Here is a 19,450-nt window from a genome sequence, read left to right as displayed (position 1 = left end):
TGCTTGCTATTGAACTGAAGGATTATTGCAGCAATATTAAAGCATTTGGGCATCATTATCATGATTTTGAATTCTTCAGTGATTCTTCTTTTGAAGATACTTCAGCTAATAAGAGTTGTCCATCAGAGCTATTTTGTTCTATCATACAACTATATATGACTGCCTTTAAAAATTAAATATAAGCACCTCTGTTTACATCTGTTATAGAATCCTAGCAGTTATTTCTTGTGATCTAAGCAGAAAGAAATGTCTTTTGGCTAAAGAACTTCTGGGCCAACTAAATCATCATCCAGTACATTAAAATATTTAAATGTTTGTCTTAAAACTCCCCAGCAATTTTTAATAACAGAAAGAAACCTCCCCAAATATAAACTATAAACTTCAAGCATACTTATTAGGCTTATGGTGAAATCTGGACCAAATTGGAGCAGTATAGCCAACCTATAGCAGGAAGCCGATTGTCCTTATTCTCGTTAGTACAAAAGAAATAACAGTGAGTAGGACATGATGAGCATCTCTTCGGAAATTGTTTTTGATAAATTACAGGCTTGCAGAGGAGATGGAGCCTAAGGATAAATCCTGCTGAAGGGCCATTTCTGTCATGTATGTGCTAGCCAGTCTAGTAAATGAGGCCTTGGAACTGTAGCTTTATAACTTGTTTTTTATTTTTGTTTTTACTTGGGCCTGTACAACAAATTTTGCATCGTGTGTGTGTTCTGTATTGAAAAAATTTCAGGAAAGAAATGTTATTCCTTACGCAAAATGCATTCTGATGTTTTCTATATAGTAACAGTTTTTAATATTGGGTACAAACCACTAAATTGATTTCACTTCCCACAATTTGAATTACACTGCCTTAAAAATTTTGCCATAGGGCACAATGACTTCTTAATACTAAAAAAATAAAGGGAGAAATGTGTTCTCAGAGACAAAGGAAATAATGGATTTGGTGAGAGGCTGCTAATCTAAGATCCCAACTTAAACTTAGCCCCGTTCTGTTATTTTCAGCAGACTGACCTAACTTTAACTCGGCATTAATCAGAAAAGAATGATCACAGGTGCTGGCCACTCCCCCAAAAGGTTAAATTCTCCACAGTGATGGATCTGGGTTTTTTTAAATGCAAATGTAAAAGTTCAAAGAAGAGATGAAAGGAGATAGGAAATTAGGTTGAAGAGAGTAAATGAAGATGAAAAGCTGGAAAAAGGAAACCTTAGAAAACAAAATACAAGATAAAGGTATTGAGAAAATAGGAGGAAAAAATGAAAAAAGCTAAAGGGATAATAAAACAGCTCTAGGAATTCTGGCTCAGTGGATAGAGCGACGGGCCAGTAGACTGAAGGGTCCCGGGTTTAATTCCGGTCAAGGGCACATGCCCGGTTTACAGACTCGATCCCCAGTAGGGGGCGAATTAAAATAAAGAGGAATTATAAGACTCAAATATTTGAACACTGCCTATATAGAAATAATAGAACCAGGAAATAGAGGGACTCTTTTAAGTGTGCTAGTTTCATTTTTCAAAACAGGAGTCATACTGTCTTTAATTAAAATATACATGACACTAGAAATAAATTATTCCAGCCTCTTAAGTGTTTTCTATAATTGTCCTTAATTTTCAAGGGAAACTCAGAATTAGATTCTTGTAGAAAATTTTCAATTTTGGCATTTCTTCACTTTCACATTTTTTCTTGTTAAACCCAAGTAAAATGTGCTATATTTACTAAATACAGCATATGAGCCCATTTTTATAAAATTGTATGTACACATACGTATAAGAGATGGTTGGAATGAATACAGTTCACCAGATAACCGTATTTCTGGTTGATGGGCTTTTGAATGCTTTAATACCTTTTTTTTTTAATAGACATTTAAATTCTTTACAAGGAAAATGTGAGTTCTTTGGAGAAAGCTTTTTATAAGCTTACCAACATATTTTATATAGTTTGCCAGAAATGCAAATTGGTAATCACTTTTCTGGGTGGTAATTTGGCAGTATGTCAGAGGAACCTTAGAATTTTTATCCTTTTTACCTAATAATCCCATTTATATTTATATTAACAATCCCATTCACCATAATATAGAAACATACACAAAAACATCTTATCCCAGAAATGAAACTAGACCACTTACATCACATACAAAAATTAAAAAATGGATTAAAAGACTGAAATTGAAAATGTAAGGCCTGAAATCATAAAACTCCTAGAAGAAAACACAGGCAATAAATTTTGGACACTGGTCTTAGCAATACTTCTTTGGATAAGTCTCCTAGGGCAAAGATAACAAAAGCAAAAATGAACAGATGGAACTACATCAAACAAAAGCTTTTGTACCACAGAAGAAACTCAACAAAAAAAGCAACCTACTGAACTGGAGAAGTTATTTGCAACTGATATATCCAATAAGGGGTTAATATCCAAAATATATAAAGAATTCATACAGCTTAGCATCAAAGAAACAATTAGATGAAAAATGGAAAGAGGACATGAATATAGATATTTCTCCAAGGAGGACATAGAGGTGGTTGACCGACACACAGAAAGATGCACTGATCATTAGGGAAATGCAAATCAAAACCACAAAGAGAGATGACCTTACACCAGTCAGAATGACTTATCAATAAACCAGCCAGGCAGGTGTGCCTCAGTGGTTGAGCATCAACCCACAAACCAGGTCACGGTTCAATCCTTGGTCAATGGCACATGATGGAGCTGCAGACTCAATCCCCAGTAGGGGTTGTGCAGGAGGCAGCTGATCAATGAATCTCTTATTGATATTTCTACCTCTCCCGCTTCCTCTCTCTGAAATTAAAAAAAAAAAATTTTTAATAGTAAAAATAAATCAACAAACAAATGTTGAAGGATGTGGAGAAAAGGGAACCCTTGTGTACTATGTTGGTGGGATTGTAAATTGGTGCACCCATTATGAATACAGTATGAAAGTTCCTCAAAAAATTAAAAATAGAGCTACCATATGACCGAGCAATTATTTTACTTCTGGGTATTTATCTGAAAAAATCCAAAACACTAATTTAAAAAGATATATGCACCCCTATATTCATTGCAGTATTACTTGTAATAGCCAGAAATGGAAGAAACCTAGGTGTCCATTGATAGATGAATGGATAAAGAAGATGCAGTACCTATATACAATGGAATATTTTACTCAGCCATAAAAAAGAATGAAATCTTGCCATTTGGGACAACACGGATGGACCTAGAGGATATTACTGCAAAGTGAAATAAGTCAGAAGAGAAAGACAAATACCGTATAATTTCACTTACATGTGGAATCTAAAAAAACAAAAAACCATAAACTCAAAAACAAACTCATAGATACAGAGAACAAATTCAGGGTTGCTAGATAGCACTGGAGGGGGGATGGGCAAAAAAAGTGAAAGGAATTAAGAAATATAAATTGCCAATTATAAAAACAGTCATGGGATATAAAATACAGGATAGGGAATACAGTCAATAATGTAGTAATTATGTATGGTGCCAGATGGGTACTAGACTTATGGTGATCACTTCATAAGGTATATAAATGCCTAATCACTACATTTTACACCTGAAACTAATACTGTATGTCAACTATAATTGAAAAGTAAATTTTCAGTTATCCCATTTTTACTTTTTTAATATAAATATGAGAAAAAAATAGCAATAATTTCTGTCTTACGGACTGAACAAATAAATCACATAGTTAATGATTGACATGTCTTTGAATTATATTTAATGGCAAGGGAAAATGTTAATGTCTTCATGTCACTAATTATACAAAAAAACTTTCAAAACTATATGAACTTAAGTGTGTGTATGTGTGTTCCCTACATAAGGTTGAATAATTTGCCCTTTCCAATTGCTCTACAATAAATTTGAATAAAAACTTTTTAAGGTTACAACTTCCATTAAATGTTTGCAAACTTACAAACTGTATAAATTATAAAATAAGTGTCTTCTATTTTTCAACTACGAACAGTTTTGCCAGTTATTGAACACTGGCAATTGCTGAAGGAGGGACAAATGAAATGCTGAAAATTACTCTACATATACAACTTTCATATAAAGAAAACCTAGGATACTGGGTTTTATTGCCCTTTAATACTTTTTGCCAGGCCATATAGTCATTTCCTTTAGGAGGGTAGGCTGAGCTGGGGGCAGTCTCTTGTTGCATATTATTTTATTAATGAAAATTTCAAATTATACAAAAGTAGAACGAGTTGAACACCCTGTACACCTCATAACCTGTTCTCTAAGACCTGAAAAGGAGGTTAAATACTTGAACACTAAAACTTTATTTATTTATTTTTTAAAATATATTTTATTGATTTTTTACAGAGAGGAAGGGAGGGGGATAGAGAGTTAGAAACATTGATGAGAGAGAAACATGGATCAGTTGCCTCCTGCACACACCCCACTGGGTATGTGCCCGCAACCAAGGTACATGCCCTTGACCGGAATCGAACCTGGGACCCTTGAGTCCGCAGGCCGACACTTTATCCACTGAGCCAAACCGATTAGGGCGAACATTAAAACTTTAAAAAAATCTTGAATGTTCCAAGTAACATTTTTAACACAAAAGCATTTTGTTGGGCCAGGTATCTCATTAACAAATGAGTTAACTCCACCACTTAGCAGGATTCTGAGGGATGCCGAAGCTTTAATATGAAAAAATAACAGTAAATACACCTGATCTTAACATTTAATAAATACCTTTTCAGGGCTGTAAATATGGCAGGAAAGCCCTCAACCTCCTGCAATAGATTTCAAGCATCTTCCATGTTGGAAAATATGGCAAAAGCCCAGGTAGTCTCCTATTTTAAGTAATGCATATCTGAGGAAGCAGAACAAAGATAACACATTCATTGTCCATAAAATACATTTCTTTGTACTTACTCTGTACATTTCCAAAGAAATCTATAGCATCATTTAGCAAATTTGGCAAATTTCTTTGAGGTGTTTCAACAAAATGACCTTACCTCAATGTATTAGTATCAAAAACAGCTAAAAAAATCTACCACCAATGACACAAGTTTGAATTCCTACTATAATTACGGACCACAAGTATTATTGGAAAACACCACCCTGGCAAGTGTGCTTTCCAGGTAGTAGTACAGGACTCAGAATGGATAGTCTGACTAGTGTTCCTCAGTAAAGAATTACCTTCCTTTCACTCTCATTGCCAGTATCAGTCTCAGTGTTTAAAAATTCTGCTTCATGCCGAAACCGGTTTGGCTCAGTGGATAGAGCGTCGGCCTGCGGACTGAAGGGTCCCAGGTTCGATTCCGGTCAAGGGCATGTACCTTGGTTGCGGGCACATCCCCAGTGGGGGGTGTGCAGGAGGCAGCTGATCGATGTTTCTAACTTTCTATCCTTCTCCCTTCCTCTCTGTAAAAAATCAATAAAATATTAAAAAAAAAAATTCTGCTTCAAAAGATGTTTCAATTTTATTTCCGACATGTTTAAATGTGTTACCTTTGAAACTCACTTTATTGTTTTGCACCTAAATTTTCCCACTGATAAAATGGAGACAGCATTTGCTTCTATCTACAGCATATAGGTATGAGGATCCAATAAAATAAGGACCATGATAAAATCCTTGGATTTCTAATGTCTGTGAGTTACAATACTCGATTCTCTGAAAATAAAACAAGTCTCTGAATTGTTACATTATACTTCCATCATCTAAACAACCAGATGAATTAACCAAATTTGACTCTTGTCAAAAAGATTTATTAACTTAAAATAGAATTACTTCAAATACAGACAAAAGCAACTTTCTGTTCAAGTTTGAATATTTTCAATATACTGTACAAGACTGTAAAAGAAAAAATTCTGAATCTTCATGTTGTAGTTTTATTTTATTTTTTTTTACCTTTTAAAAAGTTTTTGGCACTACAAGGTTCTGTAAAGAATAGAAGTGACAAATTTAAAACACATGAAAGTCTTTCTAATTCTTAAGAACAATATATATAAAGTCTGAAGCAACCAAAGTATGAATACAGCTAATAGAAAATAAAGAATGTAATTTTTTAAATTCTCTCTTTATACAATTCATCAAGGTTAAACAAAACATAAAATTCCCTTAAAAATAGGGTAATAAAATAGATGAAATTTGTATCACTCAATTTGGTGATACTAGTAAAAACTATAGTTCATATTTATATACAAATAATACAGTTCTTAAAAACAGTCTTAGAATTTAAATAAGCTATCTAAACGTGTTAAAATTTTAAATCAGGACCTGATTTGTTTTGCTTTCCATTAAATGTCACTTTTTCTGCTGAATGTAACTGACATTGAGGTACGGATACCCTTGAGACAGCAGGATTGGCTGGTTGCTGTGCATCGGTAGACCAGCTGAAAGAAAATGGACTCGCATTACTCCGACACGTTTCCTCTTGGTGGGTGGGGACAACGCTCTCTACACCGACGGGTGGCACATCTGTCTGTTGGACACAACACAGACAGGAAACTGAAAGGCTTGTGCCTACTTATCTGATAACCCCATAGAATTAACTTGCAGCTATTCTTTTTTTCTATTTATACAGTGAAGATGTGATTAAGCATGTCAAAACATTTGGAAGTGGGGAGGAGGAGGAGGAAAAGGAAATGTAGGTATGTAAAAGCAAAGAGAGAAGACAAGAAAGAGATGGAGTGGAGGAATCAAGGGGAACAAACCCACCAGGGAAGAACTTAAAACTCTCTTCCTAAAAAGGCCTGTATGACCAATGTAACTTCCCGCAGCCCTAGTTCTCTGCTTGGAAGAAAAAAAGCCGTCACCATCAAGGTTCTGCCAATCTGTAATACTGGGATGCCCCAGCAAAACATGGACAGTTTAGGAAGCCTGACAGTCATACCAGTGGCTTCCCCTTAAAATTATCACTCAGTCAACATTTCCTGAGTATATTTCTTTAATTTCTTGAACTCCTAAGTTTAACTGTAATAACTCTGATTCTAGTTTTTTTTGAACTAGGTTAACCAAGAGCTGAACATTCCCTACTAGAATTGAGAAACTTCTAAGGCAAGTAGGCTAGATAAAATCATCCAAGTTCCTTGGCATTCTCCTTAGTTTGTAATATTCTTTACTTAAAGCCATTATTGGTACATTAGTACCAACAGAATATAGTGAATTCTAATGTCATTCAAATCTTAATTTTACTAATCAAATCTGACCATGTCACTACTCAACTCAAAAACTTCTATTAGAGCCCAGCCAGTGTGGCTCAGTGGTTGAGCACTGACCTATGAACCAGAAAGGTCATAGTTCAATTCCCAGTCAGGGCATATGCCCGGGTTGCAGGCTCGATCCCCAGTGGGGAGCGTGCAGGGGGCAGCCCATCAGTGATTCTCTCTCATCATTGATGTTTCTATCTCTCTCTTGCTCTCCCTTCCTCTCTGAAATCAATAAAAATACATTTTAAAAAACAGAAACTTCTATTAGATCCTGACTTCATAATAAACTGAGTCCAAACTCTCATGAGATGGCCCCAGCCTACCTTCTCTAGTCTCTTCACCTATACGTCTTTCCCACTTACCTCATCCTCTAGTACTATTCTTTTCTTTTCTTTCTCTTTTTTCCTCATGCCAGGCAGGACTCAGAAATTTTGCATATATAATTCCCTCAGCTAAAAACACTCTTCCTCTCTAATCTCTAGAAAATATTTAGGGGAAAAAAAATCCTGTACCTCTTTCAAGATCCAGTTCAAATGTAAAAATCTTGTGTGATTTGATCCCTGGTGTCCATATTCTGCTCTCACTGCTAAGACAACATTAACTGATTCCTCTAAGCTCCTAATCTCTTCTATTTTACATGTCTGGCTCTCCTAATAAAATATTCATTAAGTATGGGAGTCTTACTTAATTCTTGATTGAGCAATAAGTACCTATCATAGTCTGACAAATAGTATGTTTTCTCAATAAATGTTTACTGAATGCATGAATTCTCACTTCCAGATGCTTCACAAAGGCTCCCTGTCCCAGAACCCACCCAGCACATTAATAAATTTGTAAGCAATGGTACCTTGAGTATAGAAAGGTTTGTTGGGCTGAAATCTGGCATTTCCCTGATGCATGAAGTTTTGATGCAAACCATAAGGCCACGAAGCTGGGACAAGAGGAAAATGGGGGCGTGGTGCATGTTCCCAAGGAATTGGAGGATTTAGTCCTGGAAAGCCTGGCTCTGCATTTAATAAGAAAAGACATTTTAAAACATCAGTTAGTTCACTCATATAGTTCTTCATTCCACAAAGAATACCTATGACTGGCAAGAACTATGCTAAATGCAAAGGATACCAAAACATTTTTTAAAAAAATCAAACACTATTATTGTGCTCAATTTACTCATACAGGAGACATATAGAAATATATATGCAATAATATGTTGTAATTGCTATAACATCAGAAGGTGTTCCAAAGAGAGGGCTAATCAAGTTGTTCAAGGATAAAGTTTTCCCTAAGATAACTGAGTTTTAAACTACAGGGAACAAGTTATGCAAAATGGGGCAAGGATGGCATTTTAGACAAAAGGAATAGCATGTTTAAAAGCCAGAATGAAGAAAAGCACAGTAAATTTGGGAAGCTTCAAAATAACTGACAAAATAGAAATAGGGGTAAAGGGAGGAAGTGGTAACAGAAAAGGCTGAATAGGTAGGTAGGATCTTTATTTCAATAAAACCTTAGTACATTATTGAGGAGTTTACATTTTATCCAAAGATAATACCAGCTATCCTAGAATTAATTATATCTTGGCCTGAAAAGAGATTCTGTTTATTAGAAGCTGAGGCACTGTTGTATAATACTTGAGAACTAGGGTTTTAGAGCCAAACAGGTCTAATAAGTTCAAATCAAAAAAGGCTCAATTATGAACCTCAGGTTGTTGTGAGGATTAAATTAGATAACAAAAATCAAAGTGGCTTGTATAATTTCTGGTATATAAGTAGGCACTCAAAAAAATATGACTCCTATACTTTCTCTGGCAAACTACACCCACCAATCTACTTCCCTTTGAGATGATTTTTAATTGTAGTATCCCTGTATCTTCTGGTATATTCTTGGTGGTTTTTCTCATTTAGGGTCACAATGAAGCAAGAAATAATTGAAAGACACTACCCTTACTCATTAAATATCCTATCAGGAACTCAAATTAGGAGATATTGGCTATGGGGGAGTAGGGAGCAAGAAAACTAAAACCCATACTAGCTGCATACAATGAATGGGCTTTGCTTAAATCTTGATTCAAATAAATAAAAAATAATAATTTTAGAGAAATAGGGGAAAAGGAACAAGGGCTGGGTATTAGATAATCCTGGGTATGATTTGATTGTTTTTAAGAGATACAGTTTATAAGCAAATTTGAAACAATGTCTCATATTTGATGAAATAATCAAGCCTCCCAAAATTTTTTAATGGCATGAAGGGGTCAGATAAAAGAACAGCAAATGTTGATAACTATTAAAGCTGGCTAACGGGGGTAGGGAGAGGTCATTATATTTTACTCTCTCCTTTTGTGTACATTTCAAATTTTCCATAATAGTTTTTAAAATAAAAATAATTATTACTAAAAAGCTGGATACAAAACTAGATTTATGGCATATATGAACTATTTATAAATATGCAAATACTAGAAAATGAATGGGTGGCAATAAACCAAAGTGTTACTTAGCAATTATGTATAGGAATTAAGATTATAAATGATTTTCTCTTTCAAATGTCCTATAATGAATATCTATTTCTTAAATATCAGAAAAAAATATTTTAATGCTACAAAAATGCTACCAATATCTTTTTCTTTCCAAAGAATTGCTTCTTATTGGGAGATAGTAAAAATCTAGGGCAAAGAACAAAGGTTTTGAAGAAAAAAATTGGATTAAATCTTGGATCTACTATGATTTATTATGATATTTAAGTTACTTAACCCTTCAATTTCCTCAACTGTAAAATGAGTGCTAATAATACACACAAAGCAGTGTTGCAGTCAAAATTTCAAATACTAAAAAACTTAACATTTATGTATATTACATTTAGTATTCATAACATTTCTGTGAGTTAGATACTATTAAATCCCTATTTTACAGATGAAATCAATGCACAAAGAAATTAAGCAACTGCCCAATGCCACATAATAAATGGTCCCTCCACAAACATTGCTTGTCATCCTTTTCTTCACATTTATTTTCCCACGTTCAACCAGTAATACTAATCACCCAAACTTTTCTACAGACAGACACAAAAGAAAAAAAAAAAGGGTTACCCGAATTCCCAACTGCGCCATTGTTCACCAGGGAATTTGGAGCCACAGTACGAGGCCAGTGTCCATCATGAGAGGCGTTAGGGATTGCCACAGGTCTGGCAGCAGGCTGTGCAAAGATGATGCTGGGATCGTTGAGGCCAATATTGCTGGGGGCACTGCCTGGTGCAGAGTGGATCACTGGGCCATGGATAGGCCAGGATGGGGCAGGGATCTGGAGGGGATGCATTGGCAACAATCCCATATTGTGCATGGGAGAATACTGAGCTGGTGGTGACTGGGGAAAGTTATATATAGGCATCTGGACCTGGTGCGGGGGCTGGGCTCCCTGCTGAGGTGGGCCAAGTTTGGGTTGGGATCCTGGCTGGGATGAAGCCTGGGTAATGGCAGCTGATTGGGAAGAGTTCTGTGGAAATGGTTGGGGCTGGGGAGAATAAGATGGTGAATCAGACTGCAGAGAAAAAAAAGATACATTTTTAAATTAATTTATAAACATCTTAATTTTATAAAAGCAGAGATTATCAAAATAGAAAATTATGGAGTTATTTCATTAGAACATTAAAAACAGAGCCCTATGATGTACATAACAAATAGCAGAATCCCATACTACATGAAGGTAGAATTTTTTTCAAGGTTCTCAAACCCACCCTCATATAGGTATTACTTCATAAACCTTTTTACTGTCCAAAGGAGAACCCAGAAATCATTCTCATCATGTAGAACCCACATTTCCAATTGTAACTAGAAACTTACATCTAAATGTCCCACACTTTCATTCAGTCCTTCAACAAGTATTTACTAAGTGTCAATTATATACTAAGCACTGTTTAGAAATTAAAAATACAATACTCATATGTATGCTCTCATGGAGCTTGAAGTTTGTGGGGAAAAGGAGAAGGAGCAGATCATGATTACATAAGCAATCACAATAAAGTACAATTATTACTAGGAAAAAGAATGTAATAGTGTACAGTGTATACTGAAATTACAGAGTGAACACCTAAACCAACTTTGGAAGAATAGGGAAGGTAAGATGAAAGAAAGAGGAAACCAAGGGAAGCTTCACAGAGAAAATGAGCCTTAAGTTGAGACTCAAGGGTAAATAGAAACCCATCTGACTTTAAACAGGGTAGGAATAAGGAGAGAGTGTTTCAGGCAGAGGGAACATGACTGAAAATCTATAGGCACAAAAACATGTGGCTTTTAAAGTAATTAGAACCTAGAAGAAGTTTATTATTATAAGGGAAGAGGAATGGCAGATCTGAGACTGAAGAACTAAATAGGGGTAAGATAATGAAGGTTCCTATAGGCGCTATAGTTTGTTTGTTTGTTTATTTATTTATTTATTTATTTGGCGCTAGTTTAGAGACCAGTGATGGGCAACCTTTTTAGCTTGGTGTGTCAAACTTCGCCAAAAAACTGAGCATAACTCAGATAATGTGTCACTTTGAGGAAAAAACATTATTTTGCAAATGTTTCATCCTCGGCATGCGGCCGCCTCAGCGGCCACGTGTCATCAAAAATGGCTACGCGTGTCAGTGCTGACACGCGTGTCACAGGTTCGCCATCACTGGTTTAGACTCTATCCAGAGGGCACTGGGAAACCACTGAAGGGTTTTAAAAACATCAGAAATATAATCAATTTGCATTTTAGAAAAAATGTTCTGGCTCAATAGGAATGAAACAGAGAATCCTACCTTATAATAGAGAAACATGCAAATTGACCGCACCTCCGCTATGCCCATGATTGGGCCTGCGAGAGGCTGGGGGCGGGACTCCGGGTGGCTTATCCGGCGGTAGAGAAGACCAATATGGCGGCGCCCAATCCTCTTAGTTCTGGGGGTCCCAGGGGCAATCGCCACCCTGGGGGGGCTTGGCCGGGCTGAGCCAGGTGCTCCCGGGGGTGCCGGGGGCGATCGCCACCCTGGGGGGGTGTGGCCGGGCCGAGCCAGGTGCTCCCGGGGGTGCTGGGGGTGATCGCCACCCTGGGGGGGCATGGCAGGACTCTCCCAGCCCCTCCCAGGGTCCCTGGGAACATTGCAGGCATGTGGTTGCTGAGACCCAGACCAGGCCTCTGGCCACAGATTCATAGCTTTGCCGAGACCTACGGCAGGGATCTGCCTCATCTGCAGAGAGACAGAGGTTCTGCAGTGCCCCCAAGATGTGGGTGGGCCCAGCCAGGGATCAAGGGGTATGGAAGGACTCCTGGCAGAGGGGCAAGGACCCTCACGCCTGAGGCGGGGGTTGAGGGGTGGAGCCACCTCAGTGAAGGGGTGCTGCACTGCAGGGTACTGGACTGACTGACATGATTCAGAGAAGCTCCCAGTGCTAATGGGCCTCGCTCAGGAGGCCTTCACACTTCAGAGGCAGTGACTACTGCTCCTGCCTTGACCCAAAAGCAAGCTCGCTACACCCTGCCCCATAGCAGAGCATGCCTAGGCAGTGAGTGGGAAGCCTTCCACCTGCTTCAGAGAAGCGGGGGCAGTAAAGAATGGGGGGAGAGGAAAGAATGTGGAGCATAGCAATGAAGAGGTGCTTGAGAAAGAGGCTGGGAAGCCTGACTGGAAGGTTTGTTCTGTTTGCTGGGCCGCTGCCCCTTAGGAAGCGCAAAGAGCATGGCTCTGAGGGCTTCCTGTGTGCTGAGTCAAGTTCCACAGCCAACTGGAATTGGCCTCAGTTTCCTGGTCTGTAAAATGGATGAGGCGTGTCCCAGTGCCTTCACTGAGCTTTGATGGCCAATTGAGATACTATATAAAGAAAATGAGGGAAGAAGTGAGAAAGAAAAGGAAGGATGAGAAACACAAAAGACTGAAAGGAACCTGTAAACCCATTGTCACTTAAATAGGGAATATAGTCAGTAGTGTTGTAATGATGGTATGATGCCAGGTGGGTACTAGAAATATCGGGGAACACTTTGTAAAGTATATGATTGTCTAACCACTATTCTGTAACTAATATAAAACCTGAAACCAATACAAAATAATGTTGAATGTAAAGAAATGAAAATTGGAGTGAAATTTTTATAAATTTCAAAGTTTAAATAAAAGCTGTAAAGGAAGGAAGGGGAGAATAAAAAGTGTTTTTCATTTTGCCACGTCATTAAAAAGACAGTTGTCTTTATATGGTGCTTTTATACTTTTCTAAGTCATTATCTCATTTTAATTTCCGGGCAACTTAAAGACAAGATAAGTATTCCCTCCACTATTCAAAGAAAGGAAATCTTGGTGTCTGGTCCTAATGATTCAATTGTCAAGCCCTTATTGTAAAGCAGGGTTAGTAAAATTTTCTGTGCAGGGTCATATCTATACTAATAAAAGCCTTGGGAGTGATCAGGCCAGCAGCGGAGGGTATTTGGGGGCAATCAGGCCCGCAGAGGAGCAGTTAGGGGGCAATCAGGCCAGCAAGGAAGCAGTTAGGGGGCAATTAGGCAGGTAGGTGAGCGGTTAGGAGCTAGCGGTCCCGGATTGTGAGAGGGATGTCCAACTGCAGGATTAGGCCTGATTCCACAGGATCGGGCCTAATCCTGCAGTTGGACATCCCCCGATGGGTCCCATATTAGAGAGGGTGCAAGCTGGGCTGAGGGACACCCTCCCCAGTGCACGAATTTCATGCACCGGGCCTCTAGTATTTTAAGTAAAAGACTGTTGAGACTGTTTAAAATGCTGCTATAATACAGAGGTCCTGAGATGATGGTAGCCTATGCCAAGGAAATACAATATAGGAACAGAGGGAAGCAAATGGCTATGAGCTAGCTTTTTTAAAAAAATCCTCGCACGAGGATATGATATTGAATTGATTTTGAGAGAGAGGGGGAGAGGGGGAGAAGGGAAGAAGGAAAGAGGGAGAGAGGGAAAGAGCGGTAGAGTAGAGGGAGGGAGAGATAGAAAGAAGGAGGGAAGGGGAGGGAGAAGGGGAGGGAGAAGGGGAGGGAGAGGGAGAGGGAGAGGGAGAGGGAGAGAGGAACATGGATCAGTTGCTTCCCACATGTGCCCCAACTGGGGATCCAACCCACAACCTAGGTATGTGCCCTGACAGGCAATTAAACCTGCTGCCTTTTTGGTGTACAGGATTACACTCCAACCAACTGAGCCACCTGGCCAGGGAGAGCTAGTTATTTTTTATATGCACAAATACTAGAACTTGGTGACTGACTGGATGTGAGGGTTCAGTGGCAGGGAGCAGTTCTGGAAACTAAATAGTGGGATCATTTAGTGAAATGGAGAACATAAGAGAAAGAGGGGAGTTGGAGAGAACATAAGCTACATTCTAGACATGTTGAGGTTGAAGTGCTTTGTGAGATATCAGAATAGTAACATCCATTAGACTCTTCCCAAATCTCAGCTGACAGAAAGGTAAGTGCTAGAAGCAGAGAATGAAAATTAGAGACTGTATAGGAAAGTGGTTTAGAGCATAGGTTTTGGAGACAGCTTGAGGGTTCAAGTTCTGGTCCAAGTATCTGTTGACCTCAGGCAAGAAACTCAAACCTCAATTTCTTCACCTTTAAAATATAAATAATAATAATCTACCTCATAAGTTTTTGTGAAGATTAAACAATACATGGGGAAAACATAAACACCAAATTCAGGATAGTAGATACATTTTAGTGGGCTCCTAAATGTTTTTCCAAGACTCTCTGTTACTAGTTTTCAAATGTTCTGTGTTTTTTTTTTCTAAAATGCAGATCACATCAGATTTAATATGTTTAAGAGTTAACAGCTTTGAAACTACATACACCTGGATTTGAATTTTTTAATTTCTTGTTCTCAGCTTCCCAATTTGATAATACTAATTACCTACCATTTCATATGGCCACTGAAAGTATTAAATTTGATAAGTGTGAAGCACTAAAGCACAGTGTCAGGTTTATAATAAGCATGAATTAATATTGAATTAATATAAGAAGAGCAAGGTGAATACAGATTCAGATAAAGGTTAAGAGTAACTCAACAAAGTTAATATGAAACCTGTGAATCTGAATTCTAATTCAATACTCTGTCTTTTACAGGGTACATTTCACTAGGTATCCATAACAGCTATAAGAAGACAAAAGTTTCAAGCAAGTGAAATGCCAGCTGTGTATTGCCCCAACATACCAAACCCCTAATATAGCTCAATTTTTGCGTCTATTTTTACTAATGGTATAGATATCTTTACACTGGGCAAAACCTGCAACTTCAAAGTCATTACCTTATTTTAATCTAACCAACAACCTTATAAGGTAGTTATCTTATTTTACAAATAAGGAAGCAGGCTCAATGAAGTTAAGGAGCTTGCTCATAGGTATAAACACAGATCTACATTACCCCCAAAATAATCCTCTTTTCCACCTCATATGCTTAGCAAGGACACCTCTAAAGAGCACTGTGTAATTTGGAAAATTGCATTTACCAGTCTGAAAGATCAACCCTGTCACCCAGCCAAAATAGTACTATCTTCCGGCCAAGACTAACCCCTTTGCAGGTAGAGCACTTACACATTCTGAGGACTGTCTAGTCCTTATGGATTGATCACCCTGTTGCTGGGATGAATTAGCCACTTGTTGGGCATTTACAAGGTTGCGAACCAGCTGGGCTGCTAAGAGAAAACGTTAGAAAGAAAATCAAAAGAAAGAAATGACAATCTATAAGAGTCTCAAGTCTCTCTAAGTCTCTTTTATAAACTTGGACTTTTAAACTATGAAATGGTAGCGAAGGACTTATAACAACTATTTTTTAAAGCCATTTTTCAATCCTGATCATTAGAAAATACACTGGTCCTAGAAACCAGAACAAATGTCACACTGCTTTTCTTAAGAAGACAATATATTTATTTGAGAAATTACCTTCTGTAGTAAGAATCTGAATAACTGAAAATCACTTCTAAAATATTTTATTTTTTTCTTTCAACACACTCTCATTTGGGTTTCTAATTCTTAAAATTCCTTATAAAATATAAAAAGAACAGATCTCCCTCTCTCTCTCATAACAGCAGTGGGAAAAGATATAATTTCTCCTATATACATATTCCCAGAAGAAAACTTCTCATTAACTAGATGGCGGCGGGGGGGGGAAGGGGGGGGGGAGTTAATTTCTGTTTTCTTTTTTTTTTAATTCAGACAGAGGGAGAGGGAAAGATAGAAACATCAATGATGAGAAATAACAACTGGCTGCCTCCTGCATGCCCCCCTACAAGAGATCAAGCTCACAACCCAGGCATTTGCCCTGACCAGGAATCAAACAGTAACCACCTGGTTCATGGGTCAACACTCAACCACTGAGCCACACCAGCTGGGCTGTTAATTTTTATATTGAGAGAAATAGAGTGTAACTAAAATCTAAAGAATACTTAGAGGGAATTGACTGAATACAACAGACTGCTAAGACATAGAAAGTGAACATATCCAAATACTGTTGAAGATAAAAGCCTGTCTAAATTTTATATTTTTAAGAAATCATAAGGTCCAAAATCATACAGCTAGGTTTGGAGCAGAGAAGAATTTGAGTCCTTAGAATGACATCAATATAAATTACTTCATTTTCACCAGAAACTATTAATCTTTTCTATTTACCTGCCACACTGCTATTCCTCTGACGGGCCAGCTTGACCTCTGGACACTCCCTTCGTACATGTCCCGCATCTCCACATATAAAACATCTGAGGTCTCGTGGTTCTCTGAAGTCTCGAGTATCATGGAGGTCTCGAGGGTCAAGAAGGTCTCGAGAGTCTTTCTCTTCTTCATTCCCTTCCTTCTCTTCTTCACTGTCTTTCTTCTTTACTCTAAACAGTAAACTGCTGATACCAATAATGTGGGGCTAGGGACTTGTAAACTGAGGGAGTCACAGAACAACTAAACTACACAAGAGTCTCACAATTAAAAGAACATGCCCATGTTTCATGCATCTTTTTGAAGGCAAAGGAATTCACATTTATAGTACACCTACTCATATGGCAAAAACTGGGTATTCTAGTACTTTTATAATAAAATATCAAATTAAAAACATCTAAGTTTAATCTTGTAACAATCCTTAGAGATTGGTATTATCTTCTTTTATAGGGGAAGAAACTGGGGTTTAGGGAGGATAAGTATCTTGCCTAAACTTAGAAAATAAAATAGCAGTGAAAAAAACTAGGGAGCCTGTTCTGCCTGAAAAGTGCTAAGCCTTTATAATTAGGAAAGACATGATAACTAAAGAAGGTATTTTCCTGGCCTATTAAATATAGTACATATATATAATGCAGGAAGGTATTTTTCATAGATATATATTTTAGGGGGGTACCTAAAATGCATATTCCTCAAGATAAATGTTATATATTTCACAACATATACCTCAAAAATTCAGTTAATTATATTTTAACTATTGGTTTGTAAGACTGAGATCCTCAGCTAGAATCCCATGAGTTGGTCTTTTTTTTTTTCTTGGCTCCTAGCACAGTGCCCAGCATACAGTAGTTGTCAATAAATGCTTCTTTAATTTAAAAAACACACTCATTTAATAGATGAATGAATATTATGAGACACCACAGTACCACAAATAAAGCCCTGAACTTTCTTACTTAAAGATATCTGAACACAGTTATAGCTACAATTGACCTTATCTTCAATTTCCCTGTAACATTGATACAAAATCATTTGCCAACCTTCTCCTTTTAGGACAGTCTTTCATGTAGTGGCCTATTTTTCCACAAACACGGCAACATCGATCATTGGGAGCCAGTTCTCCATCTGTTAATACTCTGGAATCAAAGAAGTACTCCTAGGGAGAAAATACAACTTTATTAGAAAAAAACCAATTAAACACTTTTTAAAACAAATGGAAAGGAGACCAAGATGCAAAAGTGGTTTTTTTGTTTGTTTTGTTTTAAATATATTTTATTGATTTTTTACAGAGAGGAAGGGAGAAGGATAGAGTTAGAAACATCAATGAGAGAGAAACATCGATCAGCTGCCTCCTGCACACCCCCCTCTGGGGATGTGTCCGCAACCAAGGCACATGCCCTTGACCGGAATCGAACCTGGGACCCTTCAGTCCACAGGCCGACGCTCTATCCACTGAGCCAAACCGGTTTCGGCAAAAGTGGTTTTTTTAAAAAAAGAAAATAAATAATAACAAATATTTCACTGCAATTAAAATGATGATATGAAAATGAGATTCACAGGAAACAAAATGAACACTAAAAAAAAAGAGAGAAAAGAAACTAACAAAAAAAAATGAGATTCTGAATTATCACCATCACTATCTCAGTTTTAACAGTTCTAAACACTTTACATCCACACTGTTTTCTCATTCATCTGTAGCATCTCTGCATAATATCTCAATATAGTAGATACTATATTCATCTTTATTTTATTTTCTTTTTTTTAAAATATATTTTATTGATTTTATACAGAGAGGAAGACAGAGGGATAGAGAGTTAGAAACATCAATGAGAGAAACATCGATCAGCCGCCTCCTGCACACCCCCTACTAGAGATGTGCCCGCAACTAAGGTACATGCCCTTGACCGGAATCGAACCTGGGACCCTTGAGTCCACAGGCCGATGCTTTATCCATTGAGCCAAACCAGTTAGGGCTCTTTATTTTCTACTTGAGGAAACTTAGCTTCAGAAAAGTCATTTGCCCACAGTAAAAAAGCTGGTAAGTAGCAGATAAAGAAAGGATTTAAAGCTAAGTCTATTTGACTCCAAAGCTCATGCTTATTGCTATAGCAGGCTACCTCTGGAAAGGAATTATTCTCTGTATAAAAGAGCTCTATGTAAATAAGAAAATCTTCTGATGTTTTTAGTATGTTGTTTTTAAATTGATTTTAAAGAGAGAGGAAGGGGACGAGAGAGAGAGAGAGAGAGAGATAGATAGAAACATCAATGAGAGAAAATATCAACATTGATCTGCTGCCTCCTGCATGCCCCCTGCTGGGGATCAAGCCCATAACCCAAGTCATGTGCCCCGACCAGGAATCATCGAACTGGTGACCTCTTGGTGCATGGGTCGATGCTCACCGGCTGGGTGAACCAAGCTCACTTTTGCTTTATGAGAGCACCTTGTAAGTTTTAGCTCCATTTGGCACTATCACAAAGACTAGTTTGTTCTGACAGTACACCTATCTATGGAAAGCAAGAAAAGATATCTCCTTAGTGTTCTTCAAATCTATCTAAAGTCAAGGATAAAAGTAGAAGACATACTCACAATAGTAAGTATTGGTGAGGATGCAGGAAAAACTAGAACA

At 37.6% G+C, this 19,450-nt stretch overlaps 1 protein-coding gene across 1 annotated transcript in view; it reads right to left on the bottom strand.

The window, feature by feature from the left end:
* Positions 1-6,277: 6,277 nt before the first annotated feature.
* The window catches only part of TUT4 (terminal uridylyl transferase 4), a 127,736-nt gene continuing 114,563 nt past the window's right edge, over positions 6,278-19,450 (bottom strand). Inside the window, exons 26-31 of the mRNA XM_028142150.2 lie at positions 17,864-17,979; positions 16,794-17,014; positions 15,720-15,820; positions 10,250-10,697; positions 8,021-8,179; positions 6,278-6,446 (exon numbers count right to left, since the gene is read on the bottom strand). Coding sequence (XP_027997951.2) covers positions 6,379-6,446; positions 8,021-8,179; positions 10,250-10,697; positions 15,720-15,820; positions 16,794-17,014; positions 17,864-17,979 — 1,113 coding nt within the window. The 3' untranslated portion in view covers positions 6,278-6,378. The remainder of the gene's footprint in view (positions 6,447-8,020; positions 8,180-10,249; positions 10,698-15,719; positions 15,821-16,793; positions 17,015-17,863; positions 17,980-19,450) is intronic.

The sequence above is a fragment of the Eptesicus fuscus genome, chromosome 9, assembly GCF_027574615.1.
Source record: "Eptesicus fuscus isolate TK198812 chromosome 9, DD_ASM_mEF_20220401, whole genome shotgun sequence".
NCBI lineage: Eukaryota > Metazoa > Chordata > Mammalia > Chiroptera > Vespertilionidae > Eptesicus > Eptesicus fuscus.
Note: the sequence above shows the minus strand (reverse complement) of the source record. Positions and strands in the feature narration are given on the sequence as shown.